General features: G+C 31.4%; 1 protein-coding gene across 1 annotated transcript; it reads right to left on the bottom strand.

The window, feature by feature from the left end:
- Positions 1-69: 69 nt before the first annotated feature.
- LOC130894832 (regulator of G-protein signaling loco) lies at positions 70-27,892 on the bottom strand. The gene is made up of 11 exons (XM_057801837.1): positions 27,220-27,892; positions 26,361-27,022; positions 24,777-25,513; positions 6,509-6,616; positions 3,567-3,904; positions 2,951-3,209; positions 1,742-1,954; positions 1,412-1,685; positions 1,171-1,328; positions 873-1,083; positions 70-745 (listed from the first exon to the last, which is right to left on the bottom strand). Exons 1-11 carry the CDS (start codon positions 27,660-27,662, stop codon positions 243-245), a joined length of 3,906 nt encoding a protein of 1,301 aa, XP_057657820.1. The 5' UTR covers positions 27,663-27,892; the 3' UTR covers positions 70-242.
- Positions 27,893-27,911: the final 19 nt, after the last annotated feature.

Raw genomic sequence — 27,911 nt, 5'->3', positions numbered from 1 at the left:
GTGTTAAGAAATATCATGAATTAGAGAATAGAAGTAATATTGGGAGGTAAAAAGAAAAACAACTTTGCAATATAAATTCTTTATTTATAGCTATTAAAAATAAATAACTATTAACAAATATACACTTATATGATATATTTAAATATTAAATATAATACTTTTCTAATACAATAATGTATCAATAAATATTAAAATTTACAGTTAAAAAAATGGTTACAATGTCAACTGCGTACATCACCTTGTTATACAAAGCTGCTAGAAGCTTGTTCTAGAAACATCGCTTGTTTTCTATCTGTTCTAGAAATGTCTTTACTTTTATAAAACCCGTTCCCCCAATTAGGGGGTTTTATCGGAACTACTTTTGGTTTAGGCGGTAAAGGCGGCGGCTCAGTTACATCCTTGGACATATTTGTACTTTTCATAGACGATTGTGAAACGGGAACGGGAGCGGGTCTCGAGTCTTGATACTTATTTGAAACGAAAACGTTCCTATTTTCATAATTCGATTGCAGCTCCAATTTCATATTTTTCGCCGAGGAAATTAACGGTAATTTTTCCGAATTACCAGGTACAGAAGTGTCTCCCAAATAAAATTTCGCATTACATTCCAATTCACCTCTCCTCGTTTGTTTTTCAACGTGTTCATTCTCTTTATCTTTGAGAAAATCCGGTAATTCGAAGTTGATCTCGGTCCCCCTTTGGTCCTCTATCCTCCGTTGCGCTCTAGTCAGTCCCTCGACCAGTTCTGCAATGAAAAAATTATCATCAAATAAAATAAATTACTATGAAAAGATGTTTGGAAGCGTTAATGCTACTATTTGGTATTATTTTTGTCGATTTGCCAATATATTTCATAAAAACGATTTACTTACCATCACTTTCACTGCGGGATACGTTGAATTTGTTGGCGCCGCATTTCAACTTAGCTATTAAAGGCTTTTTCATATGATCGGACATTGTCGTCTCTTCTATCCCCGCTTTATATCTACTCGTTATTTTCTTTTTCCTTTCGTGAATGCCGGAATCTCTCCTAAGAAATTTTCCTATGAATGTTGATGAATGTTCCGAACCCCAATCTTCACTCTGGAAATATAAACAATCATTACGTCTATATTTTTTCCCCCAAGATATTATAGATACAAATGTTTTTTTTTTAAGTTTGATAATTACCTTAACTGATCCCCTGTCAGATTTTATTGGATTGTTAGTTACAGATTCGGATTTTTCTTGTAAAATCCCCTCAAACACCTTATTAGTGATCTCTTCCAACTTTAATTTATTACCGCTGTTACTTTTGGTAACTGAATTGGCATTGTCTTGAATGAAATCTGAAAAAGTAAATAAACAACTAGAATTCCAGAAACATCCATTAATGTAAATCGGATTCGAAAAAGATCAAAAAGAAACTAACCTTCTTTATACAATACTTTCAATTTCATTCCGTCTATAGAAGTAACAGGTTGATGTAAATCTACGAGGGTGTTACCATTTAGAACAACCATTTGATCCAAATTGAATTGATATTTATGTAGACTCGGTCTCAAAACGTCTATAATTATTTTTGTATATTTAGATCTTATGCTGATCATTTTTCTATTGGGTAAATCGAGTTTGAAGACGACTCGTTGTTCTACTGATACCTCACAGCCAGCCAACGTTTCTGAAGAATCCTCTATATTTAAACACTAAAAAAATTCAATTTAGAAAAAATTTAGATACAACTATCAAATTTCAGTATTACCTTTGAACTTTTATCTTTGTATACTTCAAAAGATGAATACTGTAATCCTCTCTTTTCTAATAATCTCTTTACTAGTTCTTGTATCGTTTCTGATTGTTTGATTTGTACAACTGTGGTGCTTCCGATACTTAAAAGAACAACTCGACACAGCGCAGTCCTAGCTCCGTTCGAAGATAATTCATCTTGACTAGTTTGTGTATGACGTATTAGATCCTAAAAATGAACAATTATTATAGATAATAGAAAAATTATAAAATTCCAATTCAATATTATTATAATTTAAAAACTTTTTAATAATCTATAATAAAACTTGTATTTTTTCTTGAAATTAATTTTTTATGATATTCATTAATCGAAAAATGATTTTAGTTAAAGACAATTTTAAAATATTTTATTTATAACCTTCTTTGATTAATTTCTAAATATCACTAAATAGTCACAGCAAAAATCCCCACAAATGTTTCATGGAGTACATATGGGCCCAAATATTAATTTTCAAATGGTATTACCATTAAAAAAACATAATAGGAGGTACTTCCATTTTAATTTTGTTTTCTTGATCAGAAACATCCCCAAGAGGTTTAAAACTGATCCTCAAATAAGGTATTATCATTCTCAATTGCTTTTGTTTCACCAGAAACATCCCTAAGAAGTTTGATACTGAATTTGAAGCATCACAGACCCCAAATAAGTTATTAAAATAGAATAAGAAACAAAGAAAGCACAAATATGAGCTATTTCCACTTTAAATTTTGTTTTATAACCAAAAACATCCTCAAGAGATTTAAAACTGATCTGATACAACCTGAACATGATAGACTTCAAAAAAGTTACCTACTGAATGTATTAACACTGAAAAAAGCATAAATATAAAGACGTTTTTATTATTTTGCACCAGTTTCTTTTCAAATTCCGTTTGTTATCCGTATTTATTGATAGTGTAAGCTCAATACGAGATTAAAGAGAAATTATAGAAACCAAGGTGAACAGAAATACAGGTGTCAATATAGAGATCGAAAACTAGACTAAGAGTTAATAAAAGTACAAAAGAAAGATCAGAAGCATCACTAATGATGAGGAACTCTTAGTAATAGTCCCTTATAATTCATTCTAAAAGATAAGCAGCATAAACATTGATTTATTAAAAATCCCATCTAAAATAGTGGAAATTCGGAATAACTGATTATTATAAAAGTTAAGTTAACTAACCTGCGAAGAAACGGCAAGATCCAAAGATGTTAAAGACGATCCGCTGGAATGCACGTCGGTTTGATCGCATCGATCCAAATTCTTCAAATCACCCGATATTATATCATTTAATTTCCTATTATAATCGCTTTCACCACGATCTTTAGATTTCGAACGATTTTTCCTGTGCCAGGGTAAAAGAGATTTTCTTCTTCTATCTTCAGCGTTACTAACGGACTTTTTCAATTTGGTCGGCGACGATAATGGTTGTAATAGTAATCTGGAAAAGTCGTAAATAAAAAAGGAGAAATTTATATAAGTTTCTTAAATAAGAAGATTGAATTACAAAAGGCCAATAGAGAAGAAAATAAGAAGATTGAATTGAATTGACAGAATTAAAAATTTATTACATACAGTGTGATTCTTTAGTATTGTTTGTTTTAAATTAAATATTTTATATAGATAATTTGAAAAGAATATTAATTTTATGCGTATTATTAATTGAAAATTAATTATTAGTATTATAATGAAATTATGCTATAAAAAATTATTATATTTTTAATTGTTAATAATTATACGAGGTGATAAAAATGTTACGTTTTTTACGAAATATTTTATATAAAATAATGTAATTTACCTAATATCTAACGGAAGTTTATCTTCTCCATTAGTCAAACATTTCCTATAGATATCGGATCGTAAAAATCTGGGATAACTATCGAATTTCATGAGATTGAAAATTTGTTTTTGTGCCTGTAGGAACAAATCGACGTTAGCCGCGTTTATATTTTTTTCGACGCTCTGTCTAGCTTGAGCGTCGACGTTTACGGCCTCCGTAGAACCGGAATTTAGATGATGAAGATAGATACGTTGGGCTTCGTTTCTTCTTTCGTTATCAGTCGGTAAGTCTTTATATCTTTCGCAGGCCGTCCAAAAATAAATGTTTTCCGCGCTGAATTCTTTCTTCAAAAATTCCTGTCGGAAAGAAGATTTAATTTGAAGAAAAAATAATCACGTTAAGTACAAAAAAAAGGAAACAATTTTTTTCCAATTCATTTAAAATAAATATTTATTATAATAAATATTTTGTAGTTTGCATAATGAATTTTCTGTATTCAAAGATAATTTAATCTATTAATAAAACTGATTAGATTTTACGATCGTAAAATGTTGGAATGTAAAATTCGAAATGACCTTATGTATAATGTTATAGAAATACGAGGAACGATCAAAAAATACGATTATATAAACGCTTATTAAGGACGATACATGAAGTGAGAACTTGCAAGAAAGAAAAATACCGAAAAGAAATTAAGATAGCAGATGAATAGGAAAGAATGGAAACTGCCGTGGAAAAGGGGGCCCACTTAATGACTCAACTCCAGCATATTTTACAGATAAAAACGTAGGACGCCTGATAATTTAGTAAATTTAAAGGATGTTTACAAATATTTATGAACATCCAAGAAGTGGAAATCAATTAATTGAGTACAAGGACGTGTTATCACCTACAAGGTGACTCAAAAAACGCGGCTATTCGTAGAAACACGGGAGGATGTCAATCGGTACCCTGGCTCTTGGAAATCTACTCGATTCGAGGCACAAAAACTGTAATTCGGTGATTGTAGTGCGTAGAAAATTCTACAATGTTTGTCACTTGATGCGCCAGGTCCTCGACTAATTGAAAAATAAGTCGAGAAGTTTGAAGAGATCGGATCAACACTAGGTGAACCAAAAACCGGGCGTTCGAGGTCTTCTACAACGAGCTGTTGCTTTAAACGTCATAGATCATCATCATTTGGAGTTTGAAGAGTTTGAAAAGATCGGATCAACAATAGGTGAACCAAAAACCGGCGTCGGAGGTCTTCTTCAACGAGCTGTTGCTTTAAACATCATAGATCATCATCATTTGGAGTTTGAAGAGTTTGAAAAGATCGGATCAACAATAGGTGAACCAAAAACCGGCGTCGGAGGTCTTCTTCAACAAACTGTTGCTTTAAACATCATAGATCATCATCATTTGGAGTTTGAAAAGATCGGATCAACAATAGGTGAACCAAAAACCGGCGTCGGAGGTCATCTACAACGCCCTGATTTTATAAACGTCATAGATCATTATTATTTGGATTTTGAAGAGTTTGAAGAGATCGGATCAACACTAGGTGAACCAAAAACCGGGCGTTCGAGGTCTTCTACAACGAGCTGTTGCTTTAAACGTCATAGATCATCATCATTTGGAGTTTGAAGAGTTTGAAAAGATCGGATCAACAATAGGTGAACCAAAAACCGGCGTCGGAGGTCTTCTTCAACAAACTGTTGCTTTAAACGTCATAGATCATTATTATTTGGATTTTGAAGAGTTTGAAGAGATCGGATCAACACTAGGTGAACCAAAAACCGGGCGTTCGAGGTCTTCTACAACGAGCTGTTGCTTTAAACGTCATAGATCATCATCATTTGGAGTTTGAAAAGATCGGATGAACAATAGGTGAACCAAAAACCGGCGTCGGAGGTCATCTACAACGCCCTGATTTTATAAACGTCATAGATTATCATTATTTGGATTTTGAAGAGATCGGATCAACACTAGGTGAACCAAAAACCGCCTTCGGAGGTCTTCTTCAACGAGCTGTTGCTTTAAACGTCATAGATCATTATTATTTGGATTTTGAAGAGTTTGAAGAGATCGGATCAACACTAGGTGAGCCAAAAACCGGGTGTTTGAGGTCTTCTACAATGAGCTGTTGCTTTAATACGATTTGGGGCTACATCCTTACAGAAATCAGTTGGTACTGCTTAGGATGCTGGTTAGAGGCTTGATTTCGTAAACCAGATGATTGAGCGATTTCCAATATTTTCTGTTGAAGCTCATTTTCTTCTTAATAGACACGTTAGCAAGTGAAATTGCCGCTACTGGAGTGCTAACAATCCAAAACACAAACATCAATAACCTATTTCATTCGTGTAAAGTTAACGCGAGGAATTAAAAAAATTTTGAAGATGAAAGAGGACGCGAAGTTAAAGTGTTTCCCGAGCGTTATGTGACGACTTTCGCCCCCACGTAGTCCCGATTTAGCAACTATAGACTTTTTCCTATGGTACTTTCCTGGTACAATTAAAAGAGAATGGATGCTGTGAACGCAATTTTTCTAATAAACTTTTTATTGCTTTTGAAATTAATTTTGAGACACCTGGTATTTAAACAAATAAAAATATCCAAAAAAATGGTAATACTATAAGCATATATCCAGGGGGAATAGAAAAAAAGGAACGAAATATAAAATTCTATCCCAAAAGATCTTATAGATATACGAGGTATTATCGAAAAATTCGTTGTCCATAGCAGTAATTAAGATTTTCAATTATTAATTTTTAATTTTAAAAAAATTGTTCATTCAGCAACATTAAAAAGTATTTACAAATAGTATAAATTCAAACAACGATCTTTCTACTACGAAAATAAAAATTTCCAAAAAAAAAAATGGTAATTTTATCGATAAAAAAATTGAATTCAAAATAACGGTAAGAAAAAAATTGATTCACTTAGAGTATATTAAAAAAAAAAAAAAATACCCTTACCGCAAACATATGTAGTCCCAAAGGATCCTCCAGTAACTTTTCGAAAGAACCCGCCCAAACGGAAGGTCCTTCGGGATAACTACATTTAACAAAGTTTTGATCATCGCACTGCAAGAGAAAAAAATTGTTCAGATACAATAACATGGCGGCTTCGCGATTCAAATCCTACTAAAATCGGTACTGAATCTCGAAATAAAAGTAGCGGGGGGGGGGAAAAGGAGGAGAGCGATGGATTTTATGCTTGACGCAGTTTCTGTTTATTAGAATGAGCAATTTTACAAGCAGCGAACGTTCTCAATGGGAGACATTAATAGGATAAATTTTCCCTGTTTGTCTAGTAGATATGCGGGATATACGGTGTGTTCAAAAAGTAACGTAACATGCTAATTCAAAAAAAGTTTTTTTTTGAACGGTTTAAACCGTTTGCTCAAGTAAATAACATCGTTATTTCAAAAAGCATTTTCACATCTATTTACGATTAATATCGATATCTATAATTGTGGAAATTCAATGTTGTATTCAATGTATTGTAAAGTCGGTATTTCAATATGCGTCCAAAATTCGCATTTAAACGTACGACTGAGAATTGAATAAACGCGGAAACGTTGAGCCGATACTACACGATGCGTCCAATGTTGGCTGAACATTGAAAGGAAGGCTGCAACTACACGATGCGTCTAAAATTCGCCAGATATACTAAATTCAAAAATCAACATAATTGACGAATGTCAAATTATTAAGAACCTAATATCCCTGTACAAGCTGCCTTAAACACTAAATCGTATCGTATACAATAGAAAATTATAAATTTTGGAAGACAACGGATATTAATGGTCCTTAACTATATGATTTACGTGAAATTTTAATAGACGACATAATAAATATAATGTAAATTAATAAGATTTCCTTGTAAATGATTTTAATAAATCTTCTAATGATTACGGTAAATATAATTTTCTATTCGATATTAATTGTATAAACATTATTTTTTTTTTGTATTCATTCCATTCATTATTTGTATACCAATTAACGTCGGGTACGAAAGTCTGTTGTTGAAAACAAAATCGTGATGTCATCTCTCAACGCCGCTAAAAAATTCGAGTTAATTGAGAAAACAGTTTGTACAGTAACTGTTCCATTTAATCGTCTTGAAATTATTAGTCTCGTTATTTCAAATTTCCGTTTTCGAATTCGTTGTTTCAATTAACATTTAAATCGATACACTGCAAGCCAAAAGTTTAAGACAACATTAATTAAGTGTTTAATTGCTCTAACTTTCGCAAAGTCCGCAATTACGGACGTTCCTTTCGAGCTTTTCCCAAAAAAGTTCAATGCGATCGAGATCCGGGTTCCGAGGAGGCCTAAACTCTCTTTCTTTTTCAAATATCCTCTGCATAATTCAACTATCGTAAGCGAAGGAGCGAACGAACGACTGAGAAAGTTGGACGACGAATATTCAAAATTCAAACCAAACAACTGCTCTGGTACAAACATGCGATGAAGATGGAGCAGAAAAATTGCTCGAAGACGGTTTGGAAGAAGAAAGGAATTGAACAAAATCCAGGAAAACGAGTGGATAGATAGAAAAGTGCGGGATGCGGTATAGACAGCTGTAAGATTTTATAATTATTATTGTATACGAACGATTTAGTATTTAAGGCAGTTTGTACACGGATATTGGGTTTTTAATTGTTTGATATACGTCGAGACGCTAGTCAGATTATTAAAAGGAACTTTTTAAACAAAGTTTAGCCAAGTTAATGATTACCTAAACAACTGTAGATTAACTGTATAATGAACGTGTTAAAAGGAAACTAAATGAACCGTTTCCGTTTAAAAGTGGATTTAAAATAATTATTCAGTTAAATCAATCAACGGTATTTCCGTTGTATCGAAGAAACCATTAACCTGTCCCGGAATAGAAAATATACGTTTTGTAGTCAACTTTCTCGTATATACACTGCCGGTTAAAAGTTTTTACTCATCCACGGACTCTCATTTTCTTCAGATCACTTTTTTAGTCAATATCTTTTTGGTATCAGTTTTCTTTCGAAGTTTTTCTTCATTAGATTCATCGTTTCTTCTCCATAGATCCCAACGCTGAAGATAAACGTCTCACGGATCCGGAGATAGTAGCTCAGATTTAGTAATCAGGCTTCGAGTGAAAATATCTGGTCTTTTTGGAAGAATGGTAGTGAAGATGTCGAAATAAAATTAAATGAGTTGAAACACATTGACAATGGAAGCATGAAGAGTGGGAAACAGTTTTAGCGATCAGTAAAAGTTTGAGGTTAGAATGTTAGATCTGTGAAATACGAGGAAGGCTTGGTGATGATTTAGGGATATTTTGGTAAATACCAGACACGAAGAAACACGAAAAAAAACTTTTCTAACGGTCGGAAAGGTTTTAAGCCCCCGAAGAGTTAACACCGGTTTGACAGCTTCCGAAGACGTCAACACCGAGAAATCAGAGAGTTTGAATCAGTCGATAGCAGCAAGCAACTTCTGATGATGTCACGGTGTTGCAAACCAACGTGAAGATGTTTTCGTGTGTCTTATTGATTATAAAAAGACCTTCGACATAGTGCAATACAAGAAAATTAGATGCAGGATTGGATTGTTCTCTGAAGGGCTGCAGGGGAATAGGAAAGGAACAAAACTCCTGGTTGCAGTACATCCGGAAATAGATGGTTTAAAACCGGATTCTGCTTGCTAACAACATCAAAGGTATCTGATAAGAAGAAGAAAGCAGATCTAGATTTTGGAGGTAACCAAAAATTGAGGTGGAGTGAGTAATTAACCAGATCACTTCTTATCAATGACCGAATAACCTCCCTAATCCCCTCCTCTCTTGATAATGGCTTCGAAGTGGAATCAGAAACTTGGTATGGGAAAATTCGAGGATGGTTCCAAAGTAGAAAGGCATGAGCCTAAGATGAACTAGATTCTATTCGGAGTATCGCAGTGGTCGACCAAATGAGGTAACGACTCCAGAAATGTCGAAGAAAATCTCCTGGATGATCGGCGACTGAAAATTTGGTCATGAGAAAGCTCTGTGCCAGATGGATGTCGCGTTTGATCACATTGGAACAAAAACCGTGTCGTGAAGATGTTTCCATCGATCGTTTCACAGAAATGAGGCAGTTTCATGGAATGGAACAAAATAACAATAAAAAAATGGACTAACGAGAGAGGACTAGGTTCAAAAAAGGTAAAGATCGTTCCATCTGCATGGCGTCGAGTTTTTGGGATGCACGAGGGATTATTTTTTATTAAATTGCTACTACATGCTCTCTATTCGGTGGTGAACGATTTTCCAATAAAGAAGAGGTGATTTCGACGGTTAATGGCTATTTTGTGGAGGGTATCGAACTTATTGGACATTTCGCTGGTAAAATTATAAATAGAAAACTGTCGAAGATATGAAACCACGAACACATTTTGTTCGTATAAAATTATAAATCGATTGTTATATAATTTAAATTTGTATTTTATTTTACGTTACCTTTCTGAATTTTAATAAAAACTTTTTGGTATTCTCTAGCATTTAATATCAACATGAATAGAATATATTTAGAACTGAATCATCGTATCATACACCTGTTAAAAAATTGTTTTCAAGATAACGTTTACGTTGATAAAGTTTACGTCTTACGAAAAGATAACGATTCGATAATTATAGTCTGTCCTTTTTATTATTTGCGCAAAGAAAACTGAAACAATTCGTTTTTTACGATTTATATCATTTGAGGTGCCTAAAATCAAAAACCGCCAAGTCAAATATCCGCAAAGTCCAAATTTTTTTCGAAGTTACGTGTCCAAAGGCACTTTCAAAATCCGCCAAATCCAAATCGGTCAATAGGAGCTCCTAGTTACGTCACATGATTACCCATGATCCTCTGGGAAAAAAGTTCGGGAATGTTGTTGCAGACTTTAAACGATCTTAGTGGGGACCCACATCATAGATAATTGATTCCGGTTGTTCCTTGGACAATTGAGTTCCATTAAGGTATCAAATTCCGTACTTTATTGAATGAAACCGAATGAAATTTCGCAAAAATCAACTCCCCCAGATTTTACTCAAGTATCTGCGGTAGTTTTTCCTTGATCAAAGATGAATCGTTTCGTTAGCACCCCAGCCCGTTTCGAAGTTATTAAAATTTATCTAAACATTCCCGAAAATATTGATTTTAGTTACAATTTTGAAAAGGGCTTGGGGGAAAATGAAGTTTCGTAGGTAAACATCCTTTTAGGGTTCGTCTTTTAGAAACTACGCCGAGTTTTTCATTAGTTCAAATGAAGTGGAAGTGGAAGTCATATGTGAAGTGGAAGCGAGAAGAGAGTTAGTTAAATGTGTAAAAAAAGAAAGCTATAGACCTACCTCTTGCGATAATAAAGCGGAACCGGACATTGAAGCAGGCCTTCTATTTCTATATCTTTGAGAGTTTGTTCTACGTAAAGAATTATTGAGACGTTGTAGGGGAGGTCTCATAGCCACCACCAATCCATTATTCATATGGTTTCCATCTCTAAATAATAAATACCACATGCAGCCCAGTTAGAACTAATATTTTGTACAGGAATTTTCACTAATAAACTCAAATGTACCAGGGTAGTTTGAGGATAAGAGACTGTTCAATCAGGAAGATAACTTATTGGAAGATTTTGTCTTGAACTATTCGCTTTTCAAAAATTTCGATAATTTTTAAATTTGAAAATAGAAAATTTGATTTTGAGTCCAAAAAATCTACTAAAAACAGCCGAAAAACGTCGTCAGTTGAGGTATTTCTAACCTCTAGAAGAAGAACTCTTTTTTTTAAACATATGTTTTATTTCAGACTTCGAATCAGCGTAGTACTGACCAATTATCACTTTTTTTTTTAATTTATAAACTTTGGAATGCCAAAAACTGATCCAAAAAATAATTTTTGTTTTGTAGAAAAAACTTTTCTTAGTTCAAATTCATTATTTCGAATATATTTTCATTCCTTTGGACTAATGGACTTCTGAAGTTTCATTTGCTGTGATATATTATAAAGATTGTCCCTCATAAGGCATGACAATTGAGGCTTCAAAGTAGGGCCCAAAAATTTAGAGAAAAAATTAATGTCTTACAACCCTTTTATTTAAAAATACCAAATTCAGTACAAGGTATAAGACTCTTAAGGACCTTAAGTAATAGTTAGTAGAGAGCGATTTAATTACTCTGTGGGGTTAATTAAGGGTGACCTAACCTTAAAATTCCACAGAAGTTTTTTATCTAACAGTTGATTCAAAAAAATCCTACCATGGTTAATTTGATTCTGAAATTTTTTTATTCTCGTAATTTTTCATAAAACTTTGATATTTTCAACGAAATTTCGATCATTTGCGGTGTTGTATTATAGAGAGTGTCCCTCATAAGATATCAAGATTGAAGCTTCAAAGTACGGCCCAAAATTTTGCGAAAAATTGATTTCTTTGCAATCCAAATACCAAATTCAGTACAATTTATACGACTGTTAAGGACCTTAAGAATATAATTCCATAAATAATAAATACTTATTGAGACAAGAGGAAATGCTTCAGATAAAAACAGGGTCTTGATTCGTCAGATTTAAATAGAATTTTGACAGACTTTTCCGTCGAAACATTCCCTTACATATTAATTTAGTAGAAAAGATATTGGGTAAAAACAAACTGCAATAAATAGGATCAATTACGACGAAATATCATGTTATAGTTTTGGAAGCCGTCCCTGTCTAATAAAACATATAATTTTGAGAAAATTACTTATAAATACGAGCTGACTGGAGATTCCGAATCAATGGTCGAGAAAAGCACGAAAAAATTGATGGATACAACATTTTGGAACTGCGAGAATACGGGGACGGTCCTAAAAGTACCTGAGCTGATATAAAGGTGGCTAAAGTTGACAGCTCCAAAAATGTTGAAGAAAATCCACTGGATAATCGTCGACTAGAAGTTCGCGAACTAGAAGACATTTTACATCGCGTATTAACTGAAAGTTTGGATCTAAGAGTCATGAAATTGTTTGGCATTTGGATAATTCAAGTATGAATTGCTATCCCACGCGCCCTTTTCGCCAGATTTAGCACCTTCGGATTATTTTATGTTAAAAGATTTGAAAAAATGGAAAGATTTTGTTTTCGTCGGTTGTTAATGCCTAGTTTGAGGAGCTTAGACAAGAATTCGCGGACGTGTGTTGAATTTGAGAAAGTATTAACAGGTAATTCGTTATCTGGATTTTCGAAATAGTACCAAAATTTAAATAAGAGAATCATAGAGAGATCTACAAATTTCCAAATCGAAGGAAATATCGATTAACGAGCTTTATCTACGATCTCGTTATAACAATTTGTGAATTCACGATATTTCGTATTCATTTCGAAAAAAATTCAATGTAAGAAATAATTTGAGTGCAGTAGTGAAAATTCCTGTTTGTTATCAATGTTAATAAAGTTAATTTTTTATACTAAACTGTTTATATATAAATATAGAATGTTAAAGCGATGAGGCGAATTTTATTTTAGACTTTTTATTAACTTTATCACTATAAACAGTCGTTAACCCAAATTCATTTGAGAACCTCTTAAATCTTACTAGGTATTCATTCTAACCGAATATACGAGGGTTGGCCTTTTATATAATTAGCCTGGTAAAAGATATGACATTCCATCTAAATATTTCAAGTCATTTGTCAATTTTACCTTCGATAAAAAGTCGAATAACAAAAAAACACTTAGTATATAAACAAATATTGTGTCCGATGAACTCTATAATTAATAAATATTATGATTACGATAAAACGAAATATCAAAAGTCATGGAAATATTTTAAAAATTTATATAATCATGAAGCAAAGTTTTACGAGGGTGGTCCGATTATTACTACAGCCTATAGAAGAAAAACTTTCGGAAAACGTCAAGATCGCTCAAAAATACAATTTCTCGAAGTCTATGGAAATAAAAACAAGTAGCACGGAACCAAATCTAGTGAACATGGTGGTTATTGTATCATTCCGTGGTGCTAAAGTTTTATGATATTCTGACATTGATGTGAATACGTCAAATGTGACATCTCATCATTAAGTTTGACATTTTTAATGTTAAACGTTTCGTCATACAAATTTCATATTGGATTTAATCCACGCGAGGTTAAGTTCTTATCGGACTGCCCTTGTAGGTCATAAATTTGATAAATTGATGCATTTAGAACAAAATTTATTTGGGAAATATGTTTATTCATATACAGAGTGTACAACTAAATACCTGTCCGTTAAAACGAGGAAAAATTTTTTTCAACAAAATCATTTTTATGGAAAAAAAAACGAAAAAAAATATTACGAGGGTTGCTACCTAAGTTTTAAGATATTCAGACATTGATGTGAATATGTCACATGTGACATTTCTATCAAAAAGTTTGACATTTTTAATGTTAAACGTTTCCTCATACAAATTTCATATTGGATTTAATCCACGCGAGGTTAAGTTCTTATCGGACTGCCCGTGTAGGTCATAAATTTGATAAATTGATGCATTTAGAACAAAATTTATTTGGGAAATATGTTTATTCATATACAGAGTGTACAACTAAATACCTGTCCGTTAAAACGAGGAAAAATTTTTTTCAACAAAATCATTTTTATGGAAAAAAAAACGAAAAAAAATATTACGAGGGTTGCTACCTAAGTTTTAAGATATTCAGACATTGATGTGAATATGTCACATGTGACATTTCTATCAAAAAGTTTGACATTTTTAATGTTAAACGTTTCCTCATACAAATTTCATATTGGATTTAATCCACGCGAGGTTAAGTTCTTATCGGACTGCCCTTGTAGGTCATAAATTTGATAAATTGATGCATTTAGAACAAAATTTATTTGGGAAATATGTTTATTCATATACAGAGTGTACAACTAAATACCTGTTCGTTATAACAAGGTAAAATTTTTTTAAACAAAATAATTTTTATGGAAAAAAGCGAAAAAAAAAATAGTGTAATGCGAGGGTTGCTACCTAAGTTTTAAGATATTCGGACATTGATGTTAATATGTCAATTGTGACATTTCTATCATAAAGTTTGACATTTTTAATGTTGAACGTACTCAGGAAGTTTTGTCATACAAGTGCTATTTGAATTGTTTATAGATACCGGAATTTTTTGACCAAATATCTGTATTCGTGCGATGAGTTTCGACGTGGATTAAATTATTTCAAACCATCGTTTTTTTGGCTGGTTTTCCGGATTTAATCGCAGATGACTAATCATTATCCACCACGACCCATCAGTTCAAACAATAACCTTTTTGAACAGTCGAAACGTCGAATTGTTAAGTCAGTTTTTGTTTGGTATTAAAAGATTTCTTCTATTAATCTAATGCGTTCAAATCATATGTTTTGGAGTTACCTCAATCGGAATGGGGATTTTCTAACTTAAGTAATGGTAAAGTGAGGTTAGGATCTTTTTTTTTCGTGCTTTTTGTGTAGTTTCGCGTATTTCGCAAAAGGTATAAACCCTCGTATGAAGTAAACGAGAATTTTTAGTTTGAAATAACGATTTTCTAGATAAAATTATAAATAATTTCGATTTTTTCAAATTGTAAATTCGGTTATAATTTTTATACACATTCTGTATATTACGTTGAGGTTATCTACCTACATACGAACGCGTGCGTAACAAATAATTGCGCAACACTTAATTTTAGCTTATATTGTCAACAAAATTAAATTAACATTAAACAAAACTTGATGATTCAAATTTTGCCACGTATATATCAGACATTACATTCCACAGGGCGTTTTTCTAATTAATGCCGACGCAGGAAATGAGTAACGATATGAAAGAAAATTGATAAACAAACATATTTAAACGGATATTAAATTATTTCCACGGAAAACAATCTTACCTAAACATCGGAGGAAATAAACTCAAAACACCCATTTTGGCACGATCGTTGGAAATATCTACACTATACTGAGAGGAAATTTTTTGAAGGTTATATCGTGAGGGAAATATCCCCCTATAGAATCCTTGATCGAGTTGATTTTACAAGAAACAGGTGCGTGAACCGCACCTGTTACCTTGAGCGTTCGACCGGAATGAGAGTCGTTACATAATGTTTCAAATACAGTGTGTACCGAAAACACAGGAAACTTCCCAACCGAATAACTAACACCTCTCTTGTAGTTAAGTGTTTTATAGGTCAGGAAAAAGATTTTGACATAGTTCGATATCATAAAATCGTTTAAATATTGAGGGTATTCGATCAGAAAGTTATACGATGTATTAGAACCAATCAGGTGTAGTTAGAGTTACCTTTCAAAGGTAAAAAAGTCGACTGCGAGGGTCTCAAGAGGCTTCAAAGGCTTTCTAACCAAATTTACAACACAGGAAACATTTACTGGAACAATAAATAGATCCAGAGATAATGCCAGATCTAGTACCTGTTGAATTGCTCAAATTATTAGACAATGAAGGTTTCAAAGGCCGAAACAATCGACTACGAGGGTCTCAAGAGGCTTCAAAGGCTATCTAACCAAATTTACAACACAGGAAACATTTACTGGAACAATAAATAGATCCAGAGATAATGCCAGATCTAATACCTGTTGAATTGCTCAAATTATTAGACAATGAAGGTTTCAAAGGCCGAAACAATCGACTACGAGGGTATCAAGAGGCTTCAAAGGCTATCTAACCAAATTTACAACATAGGAAACATTTACTGGAACAATAAATAGATCCAGAGATAATGCCAGATCTAGTACCTGTTGAATTGCTCTCAAATTATTAGACAATGAAGGTTTCAAAGGCCGAAACAATCGACTACGAGGGTCTCAAGAGGCTTCAAAGGCTATCTAACCAAATTGACAACACAGGAAACATTTACTGGAACAATAAATAGATCCAGATCTAGTACCTGTTGAATTGCTCAAATTATTAGACAACGAAGGTATCGAAGGCTTTCTATGCAAATTTACAACACAGAAAACTTCCCAACCGAATAACTAACATTTTCACAGAGTTCAATACCTTAAACTCGTTCAAATATTGAGGGTATTTGACCATAAAGTTGTACTATGTATTAGAGCCAATCAGGTGCAGTTAGAGTTGAAAACGAACTTTCAAAGGTTAAAAAAATCCTTAGAGATGTTAGGAATTTCTGTTTAACTTTTGTTCGATAATGTTTTTTGAAAAAAAAGCGTTTTTCAAAATATAAATCAACGTCTATAAACATTTTTGAGACCCTAGGTATTAATAGTAACATTTCTATCAGGTTGTGTCGCTTATAATTAATTCGTATACATTTTTAGATGTGAAAATATTTATGTATAGAAAAATCGTTTGACGTAGAACTTCTATATTTGTCTATGGTAAATTAAAATGGAAACACTTCTAATTAATTTGATTGTTTCATAGACAAATAGATATTGTTTTTATTATTCTATTATTTCTGTACTCAGTAGTTACCACGTTGTTGAATATTTTTCCAATTTTAATCAGGAGAATATAATTTTTACGGCAGATTTACGAAAAAAAATATGAGAATATAAGAAATGAAAAATTAACCGAAAAAATTGAAAATTTTCACTATAAAAAAATGGCATCTTCCTAAGGTTGACTGTTGGAGAAAAAAAATTTTTTTTCTTTCAAATTTGCGAGTATTTCTCACGAAACTGTTTAGATTTTCGTACAAACCCTGTATATCGAAATAAAGTCACTAATTATGGTAGAAGACTCTTATACTAATGCAATCAATGAAAAAATCAACCAATATATGGAAATAAATCCAAAATTTTGGAAAAAACTTTCAAATTTGGAATATTTCACACGAAGCTATTTCGATTTTCGTACAGACCCTGTGTATCGAAATAAAGTCCTTTATTTTGGTAGAAGACCCTTTACACCTTCGTATTTAATAAAAAAAGCAGCAAATGTATGGAAATAAACTGAAAATTTTGAAAAAAAACTTTCAAATTTATGATTATATCACACGAAACTGTTTAGATTTTCGTACAGACCCTGTATACCGAAATAAAGTCCCTAATTATGGAGAATGACTCTGTATATCATTGCATTTAATGAAAAAAACAACCAATGTATGCAAATAACTTCAAAATTTTGGAAAAAACTTTCAAATTTATGATTATTTCACACGAAACTGTTTGGATTTTTGTACAAACCATGTATATCGAAATAAAGTCCTTAATTATAGTGGACAACCCTGTATACCTTTGTATTTAATGAAAAAAGCAGCAAATGTATGGAAATAAACTGAAAATTTTGGAAAAAACTTTCAAATTTATGATTATATCACACGAAACTGTTTAGATTTTCGTACAGACCCTGTATACCGAAATAAAGTCCCTAATTATGGTAGACGACCCTGGTTCTAGAAAATCGAAAAATCATCCGATTTCGATGAATTTTTTGTCTAAAATCTGTAAAAACGAAGATTTTATTATTTTTTTTCTGGTGTTAAATGATGGATGTTCCATGTAACGGAATTATTTCCGTGAAACACTCGACGAAAATATCTTCGCGACGTATTCACCAACTTCTTCTGATAAGTGTTGACACCTTTTGGATGATTACGGAAAGTTAATTGAATGTTTGAGTTTAACACTTAAATGGATACATATTTTTGTAAAAACATATAAATGCGGTTTTTTCAGACCTCTTATCGCGTTATCAATATAAACAGGAAATTTAGACAAAAAAATCATATATGTAAAAACTGATTCAATAATTAATTTAAATAGATATTAGGGCGATGCAAAAAATTAAAAAATTGATATCGTTTATTGACACCTAACGAATTTAGCTTCAGATAGATAAAAAACAAATAAAAATGTATTTGACGACGGGGTAAAAGAAATCAGCCCTCTATAAATTATCACCCCGAAACTTTTACAATTGGATACGTTCGTTTCAACACGCAATGTGTATTAATTAAGTTAATTCAAGTTTTTTTTCTCTCTCATCTGGGTAATTCATCAATGGAATATTACGCGGAATGTCGGGTAATTGTTTATAATTGGACTCGACCAATTGGTCGGTTGAAAAAATTGTTGAATTGTCGAGGTCATCGCGCGGTAGATATAATAGAAACGTTATTTCGGTTTGTTGTATACGGGGATGTTTAAAAAAATCTCTATTTCCTATGTTAGACGCCAAACACTCTGTATGTGAATAGAGATATTTAGAAATTTCTCAATTTTCGTGTAGATACTGATTCGTTTTTCGTATAGACCCTGTATATCGAAATAAAATCTTTTTTTCCTGGTCGACCCTGTATACCATCGTATTCAATAAAAAAGCAGCCAATTTGTGAGTATTCCAAACGAAACTGTTTAGATTTTCGTACGGACCTTGTATATCGAAATAAAGTCCCTAATTATGGTGGATGACCCTGTATACCATTGCATTTAATGAAAAACGCAGCAAATGTATGGAAATGAATTCTAAATTTTGGAAAAACATTAAAATTTGCGAGTATATCAAACGAAATGGCTGATATTTTCGTACAGACCTTGTATATCAAATTTAAACCTTCAATTTTTTGTATTGACCCTATATATCTTTGTATTTAATCAAAAAAGCATCAAATGTATGGAAATAAATTCGAAATTTTGAAACTTTCAAATTTGTGAGTATTCCAAACGAAACTGTTTAGATTTTCGTACAGACCTTGTATATCAAAATAAAGTCTCTAAATATGGTGGACGACCCTGTATACCATTGCATTTAATGAAAAACGCAGCAAATGTGTGGAAATGAATTCTAAATTTTGGAAAAATATTAAAATTTGTGAGTATTTCAAACGAAACTGTTTAGAATTTCGTACAGACCCTGTATATCAAATTTAAACCCTCTATTTTTTGTATTGACCCTATATACCTTTGTATTTAATAAAAAAGCAACAAATGTATGGAAATAAATTCAGAATTTTAAAAAAAATCTCAAATTTGATAGATTTTTACTTATTTTTTTGCACATACCTCAGGCAAACTAACAAAGGTTTTTGGTACAGACCTCGTACAAGTTAATTATATCAAAATAAAATCCTCCAATTTTCGTGTATACTTTCATATTTGATCAATAAAGTTACAATATATGGAAATAAATTCAAAATAGTTCGAAATAAAAAAAAAAATAACAAATCGTTAGTTATGTCAAAGAAACGTCAAAATTTTCATTCATCCGGTATACATCGTATTTAGTAAAAAAACTAAAAATCTATAAACGTGTATTAAAATAATATCAAAATTGTTCATTTTTCAAAATAAATCACTTCTTTTTTAATAAAAAAGCTACAAATACAAAATTTTGAAAAAAAACAAAAATTTGTTAAAAATCCCTAATTTTTCGTGTAGACCATGTATATAATTTCGCATTAAACCAAGAATCCATTAAATATATAGAAATAAATTCAAAATAGTTCGAAATTCTAAAAAAAAATTGTTATTCATATCAAAATAATTTTCTTAATTTTACGTATACACCTCGTATACGTTAATATTGAATAAAATTAACCTCATTAACGATTATGAAAACTCACTTACACGCATGTTTCCATTTCTAAAAACACTATTTCCAAACACACATTTCGTCAAATCCAAAATAAAACACAAAAAAAATCACGCCCAAATTAATAACTATACGTGGTAATTTAAATAAATTAAATTAAAAATAAAAAGAAGAAGAACAATCAATCACGGATCGTATGGTGTACAATCACCGTAATTGACGCATCCTCGTCGAGGGGGGAATTTCGAGAAGGTTATTTATCAAGGCGGACATCCGCGCGTACAGATATTTTTTCCGATGTACCTACTTCGAAAACGTTTCGATCACTGCTGGTAATTCGGACGAAACGACACGAGGAGTCCGTGAGTTTCATGGAAGTTTGTTTATTTTAGATGAATTGGGTGCATCGCAATGGGATGTGGTTAATACCGGCGCGATCGTACAAAGAAACTGTTTAAGGTCGCCTATAATATGTTGAAATATTCATTTAAGATTGGATTCGAATCATATACATGTACAGGGTGTGGTTGAATGGTTGATTGAATCAATCAATTACGACTTTTCGTTCAATGAAAATTTATTCAGGTCATTGGTAAATTGCGTTCGAATAGAATTTAATATTGTTTTGGCAAGTATTCAGATCTACAAGGATATATGTCGTTTTAACGGATTTGTGGAAATATCGAGTGGGTTCTCGAAAACAACGAGAATTTTATAGCGACACGTCCTCTTTTTATTTTTATTTTTTTTAAATTTTAAATCAAGACAAAATTGTTCGGTTTGTTTTGACTGAATTTAATAGTCTGGTCGAGAAAAAATAAACCTGCCGAAATTAGTTCTCCGTCTCGGAAAAATATGGTTGATGGCTTAATCGATCCGGAATGGCATCCCGAAAAAGACGTCTTTCGTCTTTTTTCCGGGAGAAAAAAATTACAATTGTTATTAACAAAAAACTGGATGAAAAAAAGAGGGGTCCAGTTTTTTGAAAATTTCTCAAAAAGTATAAGTCGTAGGTCAAATATTCAAAAAGATTCTGAAAGAGCAGGAAATTTCAGCTAGGAAATCTCCGACTCCCGAAATCGTACGACCAATATTTATAATTTTTATTTAACATTGAAAATAGGCTCCCACGCGGCAGTTTTGGCATGCGCGCGACGCTGCCATTTCGGAGTCTCGCTTTTAAATAATTTTTTTATGCAACTAAATGTTTATAAAAAAATTTCAAAAAATTCAGGCATTATCTAGAGACTTCAAAGATTATGACCCCGTGTTTTAGAAAGTTTAATAACCATTTTTCAAAAAGTTAGGCTATTGTTAATTAACAGTTATTTTGCTGATTTTCGCTGTTATAAAAGGCGGTGTAAAAGTTTAAATAATTATCCTGAATTTTTTTCCTCTCGTAGATTCCTTTTTATTAATATCCTGAACAAGATGGAATAAAAAAAAAATTGAAAAATTTTTTTATTTCATTAATTATTAATTTTTAATCAAGTTAAAAAAAGAAAAATTGATATAATATTATTTAAACTATTTTTTTTTCAATAACTTTAAGCCAGGTATGATTTTATATTCATCCTTGGCACCATATTGGAATTTTAAAAATTTGTTTATGCCATTTGTTTATAAAAAATTTTTAAACAAATGGACTAATTGAATATTTTTCAAAAATTTTTTTTACCACATTATTAGCCTGAGAAAATAATGATTTTTTAAAAAAAAATTTTTTCTTAATAACAATATCTTATTGTTTATAATCGTTTTTTTAATATAACTATTATTTAAATAAATATTTAAGAAATTTTTTTTTTCTTAAAAATCATTATTTGCATTTCTCTACATAATTGCAAAAAAAACATTTTTTTTACTCGTAATTTATTCATTTGTTTATTAAACAAATTGTTATAAACAATTTTTTTTTCTTGTTTTATTTTTTTTTCGGTAGATGAAAAAATTAGAAAAACAACGATCTGCAACAATAGGGTAAAAAAATTTTCTACTATTTTTTATTGAATTTTATAATTTTACTGTATGACTATTTTTTTTACCCTATTGTTGCAGATCGTTGTTTTTCTAATTTTTTCATCTACCGAAAAAAAAATAAAACAAGAAAAAAAAAATTGTTTACAACAATTTGTTTAATAAACAAATGAATAAATTACGAGTAAAAAAATTTTTTTTTTTGCAATTATGTAGAGAAATGCAAATAATGATTTTTAAGAAAAAAAAATTTCTTAAATATTTATTTAAATAATTAATTAAATAAATAAGATATTGTTATTAAGAAAAAATTTTTTTTTTAAAAATCATTATTTTCTCAGGCTAATAATGTGGTAAAAAAAATTTTTGAAAAATATTCAATTAGTCCATTTGTTTAAAAATTTTTTATAAACAAATGGCATAAACAAATTTTTAAAATTCCAATATGGTGCCAAGGATGAATATAAAATCATACCTGGCTTAAAGTTATTGAAAAAAAATAGTTTAAATAATATTATATCAATTTTTCTTTTTTTAACTTGATTAAAAATTAATAATTAATGAAATAAAAAAATTTTTCAATTTTTTTTTATGCCATCTTGTTCAGGATATTAATAAAAAGGAATCTACGAGAGGAAAAAAATTCAGGATAATTATTTAAACTTTTACACCGCCTTTTATAACAGCGAAAATCAGCAAAATAACTGTTAATTAACAGTAGCCTAACTTTTTGAAAAATGGTTATTAAACTTTCTAAAACACGGGGTCATAATCTTTGAAGTCTCTAGATAATACCTGAATTTTTTGAAATTTTTTTATAAACATTTAGTTGCATAAAAAAATTATTTAAAAGCGAGACTCCGAAATGGCAGCGTCGCGCGCATGCCAAAACTGCCGCGTGGGAGCCTATTTTCAATGTTAAATAAAAATTATAAATATTGGTCGTACGATTTCGGGAGTCGGAGACTTCCTAGCTGAAATTTCCTGCTCTTTCAGAATCTTTTTGAATATTTGACCTACGACTTATACTTTTTGAGAAATTTTCAAAAAACTGGACCCCTCTTTTTTTCATCCAGTTTTTTGTTAATAACAATTGTAATTTTTTTCTCCCGGAAAAAAGACGAAAGACGTCTTTTTCGGGATGCCATTCCGGATCGATTAAGCCATCAACCATATTTTTCCGAGACGGAGAACTAATTTCGGCAAGTTTATTTTTTCTCGACCAGACTATAATGTTTGAATCTTGAGAAACAACGCATCAAAATGTTCGAAAATGTGTCAATATACAAGGTTTTGTTTGTAAAATTAAAGAAAAAGGGGCCCGAACGCCATTTTTTTTAATATAAAGTTTTCCTTTTGCCAAATTTCGATAGAAAACATTAAAACAAGCATTTCAGAAGCGGAATATCCTACTGAAAATGAAATTTCTTCATGTTGGTCGAAAATGTTTTGATATACAAAGTGTTGATTTAAAAAATAACAATAATGGAGTCCAAATATATTACGAACTCGTCCACTGAAATACACCATGAAGCCGGTACTGTTCTATTATGTTAATAGAATCTGAAGTGTGCCGGGCACAATTCTCGGGATCACCATGTACAATATGTTTTTTTTTATATATTTATACGACGGAAATTTCTTTATATTGTTTTTATAACCAGATTAGAGTAAGTTGTGACTATTGTTTTAGATATAATTTCAGATAAGACCTTTTTATTTGTATACGGCAAATTATTGTAGATTTCAAACCTTCTAGAAAATGATTATAGTATATATAAACGAGTCTAGAAGTCAATAAAGGATCTGATATCATCCCGAACACACCGGGATAGACAATTAAATCAAATTTTGAACTTAAATAAATTAGTAAATAGTTAAGTGTTAGTTAATAATGTAGTGTATAAATGAATCCAGTAAATAAGTTACAAAATTCACCCAATCGTTGAAAAAATGGTTAAATAAATGAGAAAACCATTAAAATATGATAATATACGACGTATTATATAAAGTAACAATAATACAGTATATAGAAATGAGAAAAAAATATTTAGTTTAGATAAAAATCAAGGAAAATCGAGACAATTTGACAGTATGTATAAATTATGTGTATTTAATAGTAAGTTAATACGTGATTTAATGAATAGTTAAGTGTTGGTGAAAAAATTAGTGAATAGTGTTGTGTTTTTAGTGTTAATTTATAAATTAATCAAGTAAATAAGTTTCAAAATTCACCCAATCGTTTAAAAAGTGTTTAAATAAATAATAAAAACATTAAAATATGATAATATACAAGGTATTATATAAAAAAACTATAATATAGTATATGGAAATGGGAAAAAATATTTAGTTTAGATAAAAATCAAGACAATATGACAGTATGTATAAATGATATGTGTTTAGTCGTAAGTTATTACGTAGTTTAGTGAATAGTTAAGTGTTGGTGAATAAATTAGTGAATAGTGTAGTGTATTTAGTGTTAATTTATAAATAAATCAAGTAAATAAGCGTCGAAATTCACTAAATCGTAACATTAAAATATGATAATATACGAGGTATTATATGAAATAACAAAAATAGAGTAAATAGACAAATGTAGTTAAATAATTGAGCCGATTTCGAAATACTTTTTAATAAAATATTTCGATTTTCGACAGAAGAACGTTTCGGACTTCCTCTTAATTTTTTTTTTCACAACGTAAACAATAAAAATCCACTACAACTGCAACCGAGATAGAAAAAAAAATAAACTCACCGATTCTTCATCGTTTTCTTTATTCCTTTCGTTGGATCGATTTTGCGTGACAATTTTCCTTTCGCGGTAACTCAAATCCTGCAAACTTCCGTACCCCAATTTTTCCTCCCCGTCGAAATTAACCCCTTTATCAAAATTATTCAATTCCTCGCAGCTGTAATTCAATTTGAATCCGTAAACTTTCGGACTCAATTTATTATCGATAAGATTTTTATTGCATTTATCGAGATTATCGCAGCTGTTGATTTTCAGATGTTTTTTTATTTTTTTATGTTCGAACGGAGCTTTGAAGATGCTCAATAGATTCGAGAGTTCGTTGCTTTTCGAACTGTGCATCGATATATCGTCAGATGAACCGTTTTTGTGATCCAAATTTGTCGAAAATTCTCTGGTAGATAATTTTTTCGGACTCTCCGGACAATCTACCGCCCTCTCTCGGTACGTTTCCGTATCGATTTTTTGCGTATTATCTTCCGAACTAACGGAAATTCGTTTCGATTTTATGTTGTTCGATACGAAAATTGGTTTGGAATCGCATGCCCTTATGTTGTTTAAATTATTTAATTTTTTATCGAGCGAAGCGTTTTCTTGGGGGGTATCTAAACCTTCTAATAAAAAATTCGACGCGTCTATACCGACGGGTCTGTTAACGTTGGTTTGAGGAAGAAAATGACGATGTTGGGGGAATTCTACTACCAAAATTCGATCGCTCACGTTACCGCAATCGTCTCTAAAGCCTGTAAGGGAAATTAAAAGTCGTAACATCTATTTAGATCTATAGAATTGAGGTATGAATTTGTCAAAATCGAAATTTAAACGTCACTAATGTCGAATAGTAGTTTGTCAATGGATTCAAATAACTTCCAAACGAAAAAGAAGATGATAAACACAATCAAGATCGAAAATTAGCAACAGAAATTGAAGAATAAGTCAATAGAGAAAAGCATTAACCACAATCTGATGACTTTTTTGTGATGATAACGTCGGATTAAACTCCAAAGCCGGTCCGGTCCTGTTTAATATGTTTCAATTTTTATAAATTTCGAGATTTTATTTCAATATTTGTTCTAGAAAAATTTTAATCATCGAAATCGAATTTTAAACGTCACTAGTGTCAAATAGTAGTTCGTCAATAGATTCAAATAACTTTCAAATAAAAAGAAGACGATAAACACAATCCAGATCGAAAATTAGCAACAGAAAATGAAGAAAACGAAGAATAAGTCACTAGAGAAAAGTATTAACCACAATCTGATGACTTTTTTGTGATAATAACGTCGGATTAAACTCCAAATTCGGTCCTGTTCTGTTTAATATGTTTCAATATTTATAAATTTCGAGATTTTATGTCAAAACTTGTTCTAGAAGAATCTAAACCATCGAAATCGAAATTTAAACGTCACTAGTGTCAATAGATTCAAATAACTTAATAAACAATAAAACTTATTTTTAATGATATAATACAATTAAATCAAATTTTGAAAATTGTCTTGGCAGTGAACGTGTCAAATTAATACTATGAAAAAATTGTTATATCAGGTCTAATTTGATGGAAAAAGATTAATTTCAGAAAATTCGTCTCACCTATTCCAGAATCGGAGTTACTGGAAGCACTCGGTTGGGGAGAATTAGCAGCTACACGTCCGAAGTTTTCCCCGTTCTGCAATTTGTACATATTTTGAATCAAACTGACGATATACAAAGCGCTCCCCGGGAATTCCATACAATGACCGTTTACTGTATTCTTCGTACAATCTATTTTGAATTTAGCAGCTCTAGCTGCATGTACGTTGTGATCTATAATCTTCGGATTGATAACGAATACGTGACAACTATTCGTTATCTCCATATTATTGTTCACATACTTTTGATTCCAACTATTTTCTCCATTTTCGTTGCTGAAGGTGGTGGTTACTAAACCGAAATATCGAGACTCTTTATCTGCTGTCGATCCTACATACAAAACTCTATTAGTCGGGTATATAGCCAGGATTTGATTAGCCGCGTTTTTTAGAGTCAAACACGTCGGTAGGATCGTCATTAGAATAGCCGTAGGGGCTCGTTTCTCTTGTCTCAATTTCCTGATGCAACTACAAACCGTTTGTAATCTACAACTTGGTAAGAGAGGATTAGGCATCTCTATTGTACCTAAATAACCAACTAGAGCTTTGTATTCGATAGGATTTGCTTCGTCTTCCATAGGAACATTGAAATGTCTGTCTGGAATCGGAGCTGGATACACACACCTCGAAAAAAAGCCAGACATTAGTTACTAGAATCATTGAATCGAATAACTAGTAGTTAGAAACATAATTTTAATAATTTCTTTACCAACCAAACTTCAAAAATAATTTTTTAGTTTAGCATTTTATGTACAATCATTTATTATATTGAAAAAAGATTATTAACTTGATTTTATTTAATAATAATTTATCAGACTTACCCAGCCCTATCAGAAACACCAATTGATTGTTTTGCTAAATTTTTATTATCAACATTAATTCTATTAAAATCTTTACGTGCCCTTGGTTTATGCGTATATTTTGGTTTCCTATTATTTACAAGTCGGCTAAATTCCAATTCTTCGTCACTACTATCCGAAAAATAGTTCTCTGCTATCGTCATTTTAATAGGGCCTACGTAATTTCCAATAAGGCTAGCGACTGCATCGTGCGTAATCTTCGAAACTGAAGTACCATTAACTGATATAAGCAAATCACCTGCTCTTAATCCGGCTTGATCTGCTGGTGAATTAGCTACTATACAGGATAAAATGCACGGTTGTTGTCCTGATATGGTGAAACCAAATCCGTTTGGTCCTCGTATAATTTCTACTGTTTTTATTCCGTGATTAGGTCGTTTCTTTCGTCTTCTAATAGGATGCATTTCGTTTTAATTTGTAGATATATGTTTGAAGTAATCGTAACTAAACACTACCGAAAATTATGATTTTATAACTTGTAATATACTTTCTCTACACGTCATTTACTCAATAAAAAAAACCACATTCCTAACATATTTTTTGAAATGCCCCTAGGGAAGATGCTAGATGCCAGATGCAAACTTTAAATTCTTACAGCTTACTGCATATTTCTTAAAGTTGTTGTCAACAACCAATACGAAATCTTTTATGTC

The sequence above is a fragment of the Diorhabda carinulata genome, chromosome 6, assembly GCF_026250575.1.
Source record: "Diorhabda carinulata isolate Delta chromosome 6, icDioCari1.1, whole genome shotgun sequence".
NCBI lineage: Eukaryota > Metazoa > Arthropoda > Insecta > Coleoptera > Chrysomelidae > Diorhabda > Diorhabda carinulata.
Note: the sequence above shows the minus strand (reverse complement) of the source record. Positions and strands in the feature narration are given on the sequence as shown.

Excerpts from the sequence above, each read along its gene's own strand:
- LOC130894832 (XM_057801837.1), bottom strand. The coding sequence starts at position 27,662 with ATGCATCCTATTAGAAGACGAAAGAAACGACCTAATCACGGAATAAAA. Across the intron at positions 6,617-24,776 it reads AAGAAAACGATGAAGAATCG|TGCGATGATCAAAACTTTGT; the intron begins GTGAGTTTATTT and ends TTTCTCTTGCAG. Across the intron at positions 1,955-2,950 it reads ATCTTGCCGTTTCTTCGCAG|GATCTAATACGTCATACACA; the intron begins GTTAGTTAACTT and ends GTTCATTTTTAG.